General features: G+C 58.7%; 5 protein-coding genes across 6 annotated transcripts in view; 3 read left to right on the top strand and 2 right to left on the bottom strand.

The window, feature by feature from the left end:
* The window catches only part of CUTC (cutC copper transporter), a 9,548-nt gene extending 9,454 nt beyond the window's left edge, over positions 1-94 (bottom strand). Inside the window, 2 exon segments of the mRNA XM_027672184.1 lie at positions 32-64; positions 67-94. Coding sequence (XP_027527985.1) covers positions 32-64; positions 67-94 — 61 coding nt within the window.
* Positions 95-184: 90 nt separating this feature from the next.
* LOC113961697 (cytochrome c oxidase assembly protein COX15 homolog) lies at positions 185-4,639 on the top strand. Of its 2 annotated transcripts, none has more exons than XM_027672179.1 (8): positions 185-207; positions 871-993; positions 1,229-1,415; positions 1,842-2,009; positions 2,542-2,623; positions 2,948-3,102; positions 4,005-4,118; positions 4,349-4,639. In XM_027672179.1, exons 2-8 carry the CDS (start codon positions 893-895, stop codon positions 4,478-4,480), a joined length of 939 nt encoding a protein of 312 aa, XP_027527980.1. In that variant the 5' UTR covers positions 185-207; positions 871-892; the 3' UTR covers positions 4,481-4,639. The 2 variants fall into 2 exon arrangements, with proteins under 2 accessions (XP_027527980.1, XP_027527982.1); XM_027672181.1 differs by lacking the exon at positions 185-207 and adding an exon at positions 267-380.
* The window catches only part of SLC25A28 (solute carrier family 25 member 28), an 18,128-nt gene continuing 8,903 nt past the window's right edge, over positions 3,648-12,872 (top strand). Inside the window, exon 1 of the mRNA XM_027672177.1 lies at positions 3,648-3,651. The gene's annotated coding sequence lies outside the window, so the exon portion shown is untranslated. The remainder of the gene's footprint in view (positions 3,652-12,872) is intronic.
* Positions 4,780-6,487, top strand: LOC113961698 (V-type proton ATPase subunit e 2). Its single transcript, XM_027672182.1, has 4 exons — positions 4,780-4,979; positions 5,059-5,106; positions 5,294-5,440; positions 5,699-6,487. Exons 1-3 carry the CDS (start codon positions 4,876-4,878, stop codon positions 5,385-5,387), a joined length of 246 nt encoding a protein of 81 aa, XP_027527983.1. The 5' UTR covers positions 4,780-4,875; the 3' UTR covers positions 5,388-5,440; positions 5,699-6,487.
* Positions 7,140-12,251, bottom strand: ENTPD7 (ectonucleoside triphosphate diphosphohydrolase 7). Its single transcript, XM_027672175.1, has 12 exons — positions 12,231-12,251; positions 11,987-12,154; positions 11,699-11,904; positions 11,465-11,615; positions 10,996-11,099; positions 10,866-10,922; positions 10,316-10,464; positions 10,067-10,233; positions 8,968-9,292; positions 8,782-8,867; positions 8,503-8,664; positions 7,140-8,348 (listed from the first exon to the last, which is right to left on the bottom strand). Exons 1-12 carry the CDS (start codon positions 12,236-12,238, stop codon positions 8,120-8,122), a joined length of 1,812 nt encoding a protein of 603 aa, XP_027527976.1. The 5' UTR covers positions 12,239-12,251; the 3' UTR covers positions 7,140-8,119.

Genomic DNA, 12,872 nt, shown 5'->3' with positions numbered 1-12,872 from the left:
CCCGCCCCCGCCCCGCGCGCGCCCTGCTCACCTGCGCTAGCGGCGCGCGGGGGTCGCTGCTCGCGCTGACGGTCACGCGCCGCGCGATCGTCATGGCGACGCCCGGGTGTGCCCGGAAGGGCTCGCCCCGCGCTTCCGGCCGCCGCACTTCCGGCGTGGCTCGGGATGCTGCGGGCGGCGCGCGGCGGGGCGCGGGGGCTGTTGCAGATGCGGACACCGGCACCGCCGGCCCGCGGCCGCCTCCCCCCGCAGCGCTGGCTTCAGCTCCGGCTGCTGCACCAGGAGCCCCTGCCCGCCGCGCCGCCGCGCGCCGTGGGGCGATGGCTTCTGGTCTGCAGCGGCGCCGTGGCCGGTGCCGTGGTGCTGGGCGGCGTCACCAGGTGAGCGCGGCACCGCCAGCCTCGTTGGGGCGCTCAGAGGGGGCCCCTAGGGACAGCGGTCCCGGCTGCCCTCTGGTCCGCGCCGCCGGTGACCCCGCAGCAGGGGCCCACCCCGAGCGTGCCTGTGAGAGTCCTGTCGTGTCTTTCCGTCCTGGGTGCAAGGGACGTGGTGAGGTAGGGCTGGAAGCACCAGAGAGACTTTCACAGTTTGTTGATGCCACTTGGGGATGACTCTCTTACACGTTTGTCGTAATTTTAGGTCTGATCACTTACAGACTGTCTGATTTCCATCCTGTTTCTATCTCTGAGTTTAATGGTTGTCTGAGCAAATGTTTTAAGAGTTATGATAAAACCACAGAACATGGTGGGGTGGAAGGGACCATCCAAGTCCAGCCCCTGGGTTGCTGTGCAGGCAGCAGCTCTCACTTCAGCTCAGTGGATTTGCCTCCTGTCAGGGAGTGAGTTGTGCCTGCTCTGTCTCTGCCCCCAGGCTGACAGAATCAGGCCTCTCCATGGTTGACTGGCACCTGGTGAAGGAGATGAAACCCCCGCAGACGCAGCAGGAGTGGGAAGCTGAGTTCCAGAAGTACCAACAGTTCCCGGAGTTTAAAATGTGAGTGTACAAAATTGAAAGGAGAGTGGGCTGAGACCATCCCTCCTGCAACTGAGCCACTCAGGGAACTCTTGTAAGAAGGAAAATGTTTTCTGAAGTCACTAGGAAGGCACACAAAGCGTGCCTGGTGGTGGCTCCTTCTTTTTTCTGAGGGAGGTGACCCTGTGTCGTGCAAAGTTCAGTGTAAGGCTGTTGCATCACATGAAAAGGTTCTTTGTTTTACTGTCTTTAACAGCCTGAACCATGACATGACCCTGGCAGAGTTCAAGTTCATTTGGTACATGGAGTACTCGCACCGCATGTGGGGCCGTGTCGTGGGCTTGGCCTACATCCTGCCTGCAGCCTATTTCTGGCACAGGGGCTGGCTCAGCCGCCCCTTGAAGGGCCGTGTGCTCGCCCTCTGTGGGCTGGTCTGCTTCCAGGTGAGAGAGCTCTGCAGCCACAGGGATTATCATAGGATCATAGAATGACCTTAAAGATTATCCAGCTCCAACCCCCCCTGCCATGGGCAGGGACATCTCTCACTAGAACAGGTTGCTCAGAGCCCCATCCAGCCTGGTTCCAGGGATGGGACATCCACAGCTTCTCTATGCAAACTGTTCTAGCACCTCACCCACCCCCACACTAAAGAATTTTTTCCTAATATCTAATCTAAACCCACTTTCTTTCAGTTTGGTATCTTCTGATTGAGCATAGGTGATTCAGTGGGATTTGTGACAGCTTGAGGGGTGTCAGTGCTGGTAGCTGATTGAAGGCAGAGGAAACAAGTTGCTTTGCCCCTAAAGTTTATCTGGTCTTAGTAGTTGCTGCTGCCCTGTCTGGCTGTAACCCCTCTCCTGTTCTGTTAGGGGCTGCTGGGATGGTACATGGTGAAGAGTGGGCTGGAGGAGAAGCCAGACTCGTACGACATCCCTCGGGTCAGTCAGTACCGCCTCGCAGCACACCTCGGCTCCGCACTGGTCCTGTACTCTGCAAGCCTGTGGACAGGGCTGTCTCTGCTGCTTCCACAACACAAGGTATGGAGTGCTATGTTAGGGGTCAAAAGCTCAGGGTAGTTTCAATTCAGAGGTCTGGGATCTGATGTGAAGGGTAGGGAAAGGATGTAAAGGCTGATGGTGCTCTGTTTTAGTCTCAGTTCCTGACTCTGACCTAATACTTAGAGAATACTTACAGTTTACAAAATACCATTCTGTAAACCTCATGGTTATGGGCCTCTTTCTTTGTCTTATGATATTTGGCTCAAAAGGGATTAGACTCAGAATTTGTGGCAGTTCAGGCAAAGGTGTGCCTGGCTGGGCTAAATGGTTTGTGCCAGTAACTGTCCAGTGACCACTTCAATTTCTGCACAGGGTTGGACTTGATTAGCTGTGGTTTTGAGGAACCACTGACGTGTGACTGCTGTGTGGTGGTCTATAGATTCCTCCTGTAAAATAAAGGCGAACCCATTGTCCTGTATATGCAGTGAAAGACTTTCTTAGCTGCTGCCAACAGTACTGGAAATGCTTTGCCTTGATTTTTTTCTGCTTTTCTTTGTTTTTTATTTTACAGTTGCCTGAAACCCATCAACTCCTTCGCTTGAAACAATATGCTCATGGCACTACAGCTCTCATTTTTCTTACTGCCCTTTCAGGTAAGGCTCTTTCTTTCTACTGTCCCATTTGCCACTCATTCCTCTCTGCTGTTTGTTTTTTTTCTGCTGATCTGGTGGGAACTGTAAGCGACCCCATCCATTCTCTGGGAAACGTGCTGCTGTCACGGAGCTTACAGTCAAGAATGTCCTTACTGGTCTTTTCAGGTGGAGATGTGCCTTCCAGCCTACCTGTGCTGTGTGATCTCTGTGTATGTTTCTAAAAGAAATTCAGGATCAAGCTGAGCTCTTGAATCAGAGCTGTGCAACCTGGAGTGACACCTTTGCCTACTCTGGTAGTCTTTATTTTTTGCTCTGGAATTGCAGGTGCCTTTGTGGCGGGACTGGATGCTGGCCTTGTGTACAATTCCTTCCCCAAAATGGGGGAGCGCTGGATCCCAGATGATCTCCTTGCCTTCTCCCCTGTGCTGAGAAATATCTTTGAGAATCCTACAACTGTACAGTTTGATCACAGGATCTTGGTAAGTGCTGTCTTCCTTATATGTCTGGGCTGCTTCTTGGTTGCCTCCTGCTGCCAAGCTGTCCTCTTTGGGCTGTGGTTCTTTCTGTCAACTTGAGTGATTTCCAGGGTGTCCAAAGGGCCTGAGAGCATCTTACCAATTTGCTTCTGCAGGAAGAGGAAGTTTAGCATTCTTATTTTCAATGTGGCCTTCTTCCTTAAGGAGGTCTTCCTCCTGCGCAAGTAAAAGACTTTGTTTCTTTGTGTCTTTGTTTCTTTTCCATAACGTGAGCTACAGTGGGAGGTAGCCCTTGCTGTTGAGATGTCTGGGAAAGCTGTGTGAAATAAAACTTGGAAATCCTGATAGTGAATGCTTCCTTCAGCATTTCTGAACCTGCTTTACACAGTAGTGCCCTGTGAAAATATCTCAGCTGGTTAGAGCAATCCGATTATTAAATACCACTGACAGCACTGCTGTGAACTAAGCCATGGCTAAGACTAAAAGGGAAGATTAAAAGGAATCACCTGGGCTGACCTGCACAGCAAGATTATGCTGGTGCACTACAGCCGAGTGGTGGACAGGAGATCAGTTTTCCAGATGACAGCTTCCACCGTCAGTTGTCAAGGTGACAGCTGGGAAGAGGGCAGACATAATCCCTAATGAATAAAAGAGGAAAAGCTGTTGGAAAGTAAAGCATTAATCTGGAGCAAAAATGAAACTCTCTGTAACTTCAGTTAAATTTCAGGGTTGTTAACCTCATGGCGTAGGAGCTCTGGGATTTGGTCATGGCCATTAACATGTTTCTGTGGTTAAATATTGCTTACAGAATTTCTTCTACTGCATGGAAGGTGCAGCCAAAGGCCACTGCACCCATTTCCTTTGAACTTTTGTGGAAGGGTGGTTGTTTCCCTTCCCTTCTGTAGGGAATTGCCTCCGTCACAGCTGTCGCAGCACTGTACCTCTTCTCACGGAAGATCCCACTCCCTCGCAGGACCAGGATGGCTGTGACTTCCTTACTGGCTGTGGCTTGCGTGCAGGTACTACCTTTTTTGTTGTTTTTGCCTCAGCTTGGATCTGGGCCCAAGAGCTTGGAACTGAGAGGTAGAGCTGCCTAGACCCTACACCTCACCATACTGCATGCACACTCTGAATTTGGGGGTGGGAAGTCCTGCTGTGGCTGTGAGCCTTTCTACACCACGGTTTGTGCTGGGGATGGTATCAGTGGTGCATCCACAGCTGCTCTTAACCTCTTCTCCCTTCTTGGCAGGTGGGCCTGGGCATCAGCACACTGCTGCTCTATGTCCCCACACCTCTGGCTGCTACCCACCAGTCAGGCTCCCTGGCACTGCTCAGCATGGCACTGTGGCTCATGAGTGAGCTCCGGAGAGTCCCCAAGTAACCCACCCGCAGGAGAGCCCTCCCGGTGGGAGCTGCAGCGCCAGACGGCCCAGACCCTTCACCTCGGGTGCGCGGGGGGATGTGCGCCCGGACGGGTTGGCGCAGGGAGGCGGTGTGTGTGAGTGTAAACTTTGTAACATAAAAGAGTTTCTACGGAGCAGTTCGTGTGTGGCTGAGGGCTCCTTTCGGGAGCGAGGCGCGGGGGCGCGCCGGCGGCCCCGGGCCGCGCTGGGCCGTGCAGATCCGAACGGAGCTGAGCCGAGCCGAGCGCAGCCCGGCGTCTCCGCCAATGGGAGGCGGCGCTGGCGGCGGCGCGGCACGTTCGGCCCGCGGATTGGCCGCGTGCCGCGGCAGTGGGCGGGGCGGGGCCCGCGGAGCGGACGGAGCGGAGCGGCCATGACGGCGCACAGCTTCGCGCTGCCGCTCGTCCTCTTCTCCGCCTTCTGGGGCCTCGTGGGCATCGCCGCCCCCTGGTTCGTGCCCAAGGGGCCGAACCGCGGGTGAGTGGGGTCTCGGGGGTACCGCGGGCGGGGGGTTCCGGGGTCGGGCCTCCCCGTGCTAACGCCGGTGTCTCCGCAGGGTGATCATCACGATGCTGGTCACCACGGCCGTGTGCTGTTACCTCTTGTGAGTACCTTCCCCCGCCCTCCGTTGGCTTCCCCGGGCCCGGTGGCTGCTGCCCAGCCTCCTCCCGTGGGTGGACGGGACAGCACCCGAGCTGCGGTCCGCCTCGTTCCCGGGCCCGTCACCCCCTGGGTGCTCTGGCCCTGCCTCCGTGCCACCGGGGCTGATGGCACATTGGGTCCCTTTGCAGCTGGCTCATCGCCATCCTGGCGCAGGCCAACCCCCTGTTCGGGCCGCAGCTGAAGAACGAGACCATCTGGTACGTGCGCTTCCTCTGGGAGTGAGCAGTTCCCAGGAGCCGGCGCCTGAACCGAGACCCCCCACCATATCCATCACCGTGAGTTGGCAGAGGGCTGGGGTGGCAGAGATGTCCTCGCTTGCCTGCCTCTTTCAGGCAGGGGAGGGAGCTGCAGCCTAGCCCTTGCCAGGCTTGGGGAGATGCTTTGGCTTCTGTGCATTGTGGCTGTGGTGAGCTGGTCTCCATATGGGGCTGCTGCCTCTACACTGGGCCTGAGCAAACCAAGCACCGTGGTTCTCTAGATTTGTGGGAGCTTCCTCGTGGGTGTTAACTTCTCCTCTTTTCTCCCTCCCCCAGCTCTTGCAGCTGTTCCAGCCTCTACCCTCCTGTACCAGGCAGCCCCCAGAGGTGCTGGGACAGAGGCTGGACCCGCTGCCCCAGCGCACCTGGAGCACTGCAACCTGGACCGATGATGGCTCGGCCCCTGAGCATGGCAGGCAGCACCCCTGGACAAGGACCTAGTAAGCTGGCACTGGGAGCAGCCAGGGAGAGATCCCTTCAGCTGCCCAAGTGCTGCAGTCACTGAGCACCATCCTGCAAGGGATCTGTGTGTGGTGGGGCTCCAGTAGATCCTGTCTCAGCAGAGCTTGCCCTGTTCCCTCAGTGCACTCAGCCCTAGCCCCCAAGTGAAACCTCTGCTCACAGCCCAAGCTGCCCACCTCATTGCCCTATCCCTGGTCATTTCAGGCACCAGCTGCCCCTCTGCATGAGAAGGCAGGAGCCATTGCAACCTCTGTCTGTCTTCTGTGGTGGGGGTGGTCCCTGCTTAGACAGTTTGTGGCTGTGGGTGGGAGAAGGAAGGGCTGACCCTGGAGGACCACGCAGACCCCCTTAAGTGTGATAAGGGAGGTGTTGGGTCTGCTGGAGGGGGTGAAAGGAGGGCTGTGTCTCCCACCTCAGCAGTGAGGCAGCTGCAGTAGTGTCTAGGTGTCTCCACCACAGTGACATGGGTCCAGGTTGTGAGAAGAACCCAGTAAGGCATTGTGTTTTAGGTTTCCCCTTATTTATGAGATAATTTATCTGTATTTATTTATTTATTTGTCTGTATTCAATTTGTGTTGTGGAAATAAATCCTTTTTCTAGTAAGTGATGTTGGAGGCTGAGTCATTTGTTGCTTTGAGGCTGAGGAACAGTCTTGGCCTTACTTAGACATCTTTCCTTCCCCCTAACACTGCTCTTGCAGTATGAGAACAAGGCTGGGATCCTCAGCTGTTGAGCAGGAGGTTGGCAGCACACTGGTGCATGGAAAATTTTATCCTTGATGCCACCTGTGCACTCATGCTGTGGGACCAGGGTCACAGGTAGGCAACAGTATGTGCCAGAGGGAGAATCGGCTGTCTGCCCAGCCTCTCACAGTAGGCAGCCATGCTGGGGCCATCTCCATGCCTGTGCAGCAGCTGGAGCAGCTTAGTGGCCTCTTTCCCAGGCAGCTCTGAGACTGGGGTGGGAAATAAGGTAAAAAACAGGGACCAATATCTTCCAGGAGCTCTGAGTGGGCAGGCTTTTCCTCTTAGGAGGAGGGCAGCAAAGGATGCTGTCTCCAAGGATCACAACAGTTTGGTTTGCATCGGAACTCCCCATGCTGCTACCAGCTCAGCAGTCCTGCTCAGATAACAGGGAACAGGAAAGGAGTTCCATCATCCTGCCACGGCAGCACAAATGTGCAGCCCCCCAGCCACTCCACCAGCCAGGAACAAGTGCTGCTGGGGAGCTGTTCCCTAGAAAACAAGACCAGTGCTGGATGGCTCAAGGGGGTTGTTTATTGCTACAGGAATGGGAACGGCTGAGTTCAAGTAAAAAGTGACAAAGTTCATTGGATCGTCAGTGGGCTCCAGCCCCAGGGGAGGAAGCCTTGTGCCTCTGTGCACAGCTACAGCCTGGACGTGTCCTGGGGCTCTGAGCTGTACTGGGGGTGGTTCTCCTGTGGGCAGGCCCAGCCTGCGCTCAGGGGGGAAAGAACCACAGGTCCTGGCACTAGTGCCCAGTTAATGTGTGGGACTCCACAGGACAGATGTGCCCAGGAGGGAATGTATGAATGGAATGGCTGCCCGCTTTGGTGGTGCCTTAGGAACCAGTCGGTCACCCCTCAGGGCCAAGTCTGGGATGCTGGTAGGAGGATTGTCCTAGGAGGGTAAGACATGGCAAAGGGCACGATACCTTTTCAGGAATGCTCAAAGAGGGGCCAGGCTGGACAGAGCAGCCTGGTGGAACTCATAGCTCACCTGGTTCCTGCAGTAACTTTGCTAGTGACTGCTGTTCTCCAGCCTGTGGGCTTGTCAGGGCCTGCAGAAAGACCACCCCATGTGATAAGCCACAGCACCTCACCAGGTTGCTCTGCAAACCAGTGGCTGAGTCATGGGGTGGCCCAGTGCTTCGGGCCACAGTCCTAGGTTGGCTGCCTCAGTGATAGTGTCCTGTTATCTGAGGGACCTGCCAGGGCTGCAGCCTTGAGCCCGCTGGCAGCAGAGGACTTTGCTCCACACCACATAGTGAGACACAGGACAGAGGGCAAGGGATTCAAAGATTAGGACTGGGGCAAGGTGGAGAGGAAAGCTCCAGCATCCATAGGTGCCTCAGCCCACAGGCTCTGGTTCTGATGTGGAGATGATGGAGTGCAGAGTTGAGATGGTCTTCAAGAAAGAGTCCAAGCCCTCAGAGCCCAGGTTGTCAGCCAGTCCTGGTTCTGCTGGTGCAACTGGACGGTGGGTACCACCGGTGTCATGGCACATTTCCCTGCCCCAGAGGCACCACCACCTTGTCCAGCCAGAGCAGGGTGTGCTGGGCCATGCGCAGCTGCTGGCGGTGGATGCGGCGCAGCCGCAGGAGGTAGAGGACGATGGCCAGTGCTACCACCAGGATGCAGGCAAAGAAGAGATAGTGGTTGTAGACAAAAGAGAGGCGCAGCCAGGAGGCATGTGCTTGCCGGATGCTCTCCTGACGGAGATCCCTGTGGAGAGAAACATCAGGACTGGCCAGGGTCCTGCCATAGTCTATGCTGCCACTCCCCTTCTGGGGATGGCAAAGCCCTCACCCAGCGCAGTTACACCTACTCCTCCCCAGCCACCCTTCCCTGCATGATGCCATCAGCGAGCCGACAGTACCTGAGTGGCAGAAATCTTGTCTTGTAGAGGATGGCTCCCAGCGTCCACTGCACCTCCCGGTCGTACACCAGCTGGGCCGTGCGCAGGCTCGGGTAGTCCAGTGGGAACTGGAAGCCCTCGTGAAGGACTTGGTACATCCAGGCTGATTTGAAGCACTGATACCTGCAAGGCACAGCACACAGGAGCATCAGCCAGACATTGTCACCTGCACTAGTCCCTTACCACAGCAAAAGCCTCCCAGGAGGTCCAGCCATGGCATCCCCCAGCAAATCCATTTACTTCAGCCGGTGCTGGTCAGCATGCGCCGAGTAGAGGCCACCACGGAAACGCTGGGTCAGCACCTCCCACCGCTGGCTGCAGTACTCCTGCCACAAGGAGAAGTTGGGGTTCAGAGCAGAGAAACAGCCCTCACTCCCAGCCCCAGGTAGAGCAGCTTCCCAGCCCCTGGGCTGGGGCAGCACCCACCTGGGCAGCGGAGGTGAAGGTGGGGGCACTGTATTGACCCCCCAGGCGCAGCACATCCTCGGTGCAGTAGAAGAACTCAGAGAAGCCATAAAACTCGCTGTTGCTGAAGTCGATGGGTGCTTTGTAGGTCCCCAGCAGGGAGTCCTGGCTGCTGTTGGACCCTGCCAGGAGGGGCTGCAGCAGCTTTGCACAGGCCTGCCAGTCCCCTCGTCCCCGCACGTACAGGGTTTGGCCGCCCCTTGTCACTGTGTCCTCCAGTCCCACAGGCAGGCAGGGGTCCAGGAAGGGCATCTTAGGGCTCAGCCCTGTCTGCTGGCTGTGCAGGCTGGAAAACAGTCCAGAAAGGAACAGCAGTTGCCCAGGGGGTTCTATACTACCTCCAGAAAGCCTAGTCTAGCACTGTCCCACATCCAGATACCCCTTACACCAGACCAGGCTGTCCCCCCTTGTATGCAGCAGTGCTGGCGCCTGCCCTGCCACCTCTTGCCAAGCTGAACTCACCAGACCTGTCACGCTGACCTGCAGCTACATGCTCCAAGCACCTGTAGGGTGCAACAAGGCACAGCCCACCCCACCCAGCTCACAGGGATCTGTGCCCCTGCGTAGCCCTTGGGGATCTGGAGGCAGGGTTTGCTCCTGGCACCGGAGTACCTGGGCACCAAGCCTCTCCACCTCTGGCAACAGCTTCACGTAGTGCTCTTGGAAGGAAAGGAGAGACAGGAGACAGAGAGCTCGAGGTGGGGACGCAATGGAAAGATGTGCTGAGTGAATCGGTGCTGGAGAAGGAGGGAAAGTCAGAGCAGGAAAAGCCAAAAGCCACTAAAGGAGCCCCCCTGTAGCCTGTTACGAGGAGAGAAGGAGGAAGGCAGGGAGCTGTGGCACTGCTAATGCCTGCCAGACTTGGAAAAGGGCAGCACCCATGCACCCTGTGCCAGCCCAGGCACCTGCTGCCGCACAGCTGCTGCCAACATGGCTGTGGGAGCTGTATTGCCACAGGCAGCTTTTGAGACATGTCCAAGGGGGAGAGGGCAGCATGAAGGAACCAGCACCTCATTTCACAATGCCCCAGCAGGGGCACCGCTAGGTGAGGCAGCAATACCGGTTGTGCACATAGGTTTGGTTCAGCACCAGCTCCTCGTAGCGCTGCCGGGCAAAATTGCCCCCAAAGCCCAGGAAGGTGTTGACGTAGACACGATACACGTGGCCAGTGTGCTGCACATCACAGCCCAGGTTGAATTCTGCCAGCAAGCTCTTAGCAGCTTCCTCCTAGGGACGCAGAGAGGTCCTTGATCAGCACAACCTAGGGAAGGCAGGGGCTGCTCTTGGGGTCAACCAGGCACACACGCACCTGCTGAGGGGAGGAGATAGCTCCGGAGTCGGGCACTTCGTAGGCGATCTGCAGGGAGGCACCTCCCATGTCCAGGATCCCAACTGTTCGTTTCCGAACCAGGGACTTCCCCTGGTCCCCCAGCGCCACGGTGACCATTGCATCCTCCTCTGCAACCCACAGCAGCATGTCAGAGAGGGGTAGGGCCTGGGGCAGTATCTCCTCTCTTCCACCATTACCGCCCACAGCTCACGGGTCCTGGCACTCAGGACTGGCCACACCCTGGCTTTGAAGGTTCCCCCAAGGCATCCACAGGTGGAAGCCACTACAGGAACACTATCACAAACCCTCTCTCCCTGGTTCTTCTCCCAAAATGCTGCAGATGGCCCCCTCACACAGGAACTTGTGATCAGGGCAAGGCCCCTCCAAGTCCCAGATCCATTTCACACATAGGACTGGGGTCAGGCATTGTTGCCTACTCTAGAGGTTGCTCTTAGCTCCAGCACTGGGGCAAGGTCCAGCAGGGCTCTGGTCAGACCCTCCCAGCTGTTCTACAAGCAGCCAGACTCACCATCCTCGTGATCAAACCGTCCCAGGACAAAGTTGATGCCAATCCAAGCATAGACACCTGCACAAGATAGAAAATGTAATTACGATGATATAATAAGGAACAAAAAGCAGTGCTCTGTGGTAGCTCCTACCTTCCTGTTTCCCTGAGATTACTTCTGCATGTGATTTGGAGAAGAGGAAATCAAACTCCAGGGGCACGTTTCTCACCAAGTCCTCCAGGATTGCAGCTTGCTGCCTGCAAGGGCATGGGAGAGGAACAGATGCTAGGGGACCTTCACCAGTAAGGCTGGTGAACAGACAGCAGGGATCACCCAGCACTGAACCCCCCGTTCAGCCCCACAAGCCGTGCTCTGCATCCAGCACGCTTTGGAGACAATAAATACATCTATCTGTTTGAGACCCTCAGTAAAAAACCTCTTCTCTCAACTCCCTCCCAGCATGCTCAAATCCTCCTTCTGCATCCCTCACCGCTTGCCCCAGCAACTTGGCCTTTCCTTTCTCAATTCCCCCCAGGATTCCCAATTTTCCCGAAGAGACAGCTGTTGGGGGTGAGAGATTCCAGGGCATCCCTGGCTCACCCGACACGGGCCACAAACTCACCGCTCGGGCAGCAGCCGCATGCCTGCTGTGCACAGGATGTACAGCGGCGTCTCCTTGTGCTTCTGGGCCGGGACGTGGGCGGCGGCGAACCGGAGGAGTGGGCGCAGGTAGGGGGTGGCCTGCTCGGGGGCCGCCGCGGTCACGGAGATGCCTGTCCGGGGAAGGAGCTGTGAGAAACCCGCCCCGCCGGTGCGCAGGGGGATCGGGCTGGGGACGGACAGCGACGGCACCCACCCGGTTTAATCTTCTTGACGACGGGGCGGCTGCTCCTGTCCCTCATCTGCTTGATGTCCAGCAGGTCGTGCGGGTTCCCGTTGTGCGGGGGCCAGAAGTAGACGAAGACGCGGGATCCGCTGCTCCCGCAGTCCACCACTACGCCGTAGTTAAGGGTCGAGTCCTCGGTGTCGGTGGCCGTCAGCTCCTCCGCCCGCGCCAGGTACCTGGGGCAGGGCGGCGGGGCCGCTCAGCACGGGCGGCTCAGCACCGGCGGCCCCGCTCCCCCGGCACCCCGGCCCCGCTCACCTCTCGTCCCGCCGGGCGCCGCGGGGCGGCGCGGCCCAGCGGCGGGGCACGGCGCCCGCCAGCAACAGCAGCAGCCCCAAGAGCAGGGCGAACCCCAGCACCACCGGGCGCTGCCGCGGCCCCGGGCACGGTCCCGCCGAGCGCCACGACAGGCAGGAAACACCGATCCTGCAGGGCAGAGGCCACACCTCAGCACCGGGACCGCGCCAGCACCGGCCCTCCGGCGCGGCCCGGCCCCTCTCACCTGGCCATGTGCGCCCGCCGCCGCCCGCCCGCGCATCGCCGCTGGCGGCCCCGCCGCCGGCACCGGCGGACACGTCACCGCCACCGCCGCCGCGCCCCGCCGGGCGGAGATCCGCCCACCGCCGCACGGGGACCAATCGGCGCCGCCGACCCCCGCCTCGGCCACGCCCATGCGGCCCGGCGACCAATCGGATCGGGGCGTGTCTCGCCCCCCCCCCCCCCCCCTTCTCCCTCCCAGGCTGGCGGGGCGGGGCCCGGCTTCGCCCTTGCTCCCGCGCCCGACCTTCGCAGCGGGGCGTCACGCGGGGACCCCCAGCCAATCTCGGCCGCCCAAATAAACAGCACGCGCCGACGGCCGGAGCGGCGGGCCCGCCGGCCAATGGCGACACTCGGGCGGGCCAAAGGTCGCGGGCCCGCCGGCCAATGGGCCGCGCGGCGGGGCGGGCCGCCAAGTTGGAGCGCCCAATGGGCCGCGCGGGCCGGCAGGGCGGGCAGTCCCGTCAGCCAACGGGCGGCGCGCTGGGGCGCGCCGGAGGGAGCGGCCGGCCAGTGGCGGCGCCCGGGCCGCGGTGGCGGTGGCCAATGAGCGCGGGGCGTTCGGGCTGTGCGCGGCGGGCCCACCAATGGGAGCGCTGCGAGGGCG

This window comes from Neopelma chrysocephalum, unplaced genomic scaffold (genome assembly GCF_003984885.1).
Source record: "Neopelma chrysocephalum unplaced genomic scaffold, ASM398488v2 Primary Assembly neopelma1_97390, whole genome shotgun sequence".
NCBI classification, from domain to species: domain Eukaryota; kingdom Metazoa; phylum Chordata; class Aves; order Passeriformes; family Pipridae; genus Neopelma; species Neopelma chrysocephalum.
The sequence above is the reverse complement of the archived record's forward strand: the minus strand, read 5'-3'. Positions and strand labels throughout refer to the sequence as shown.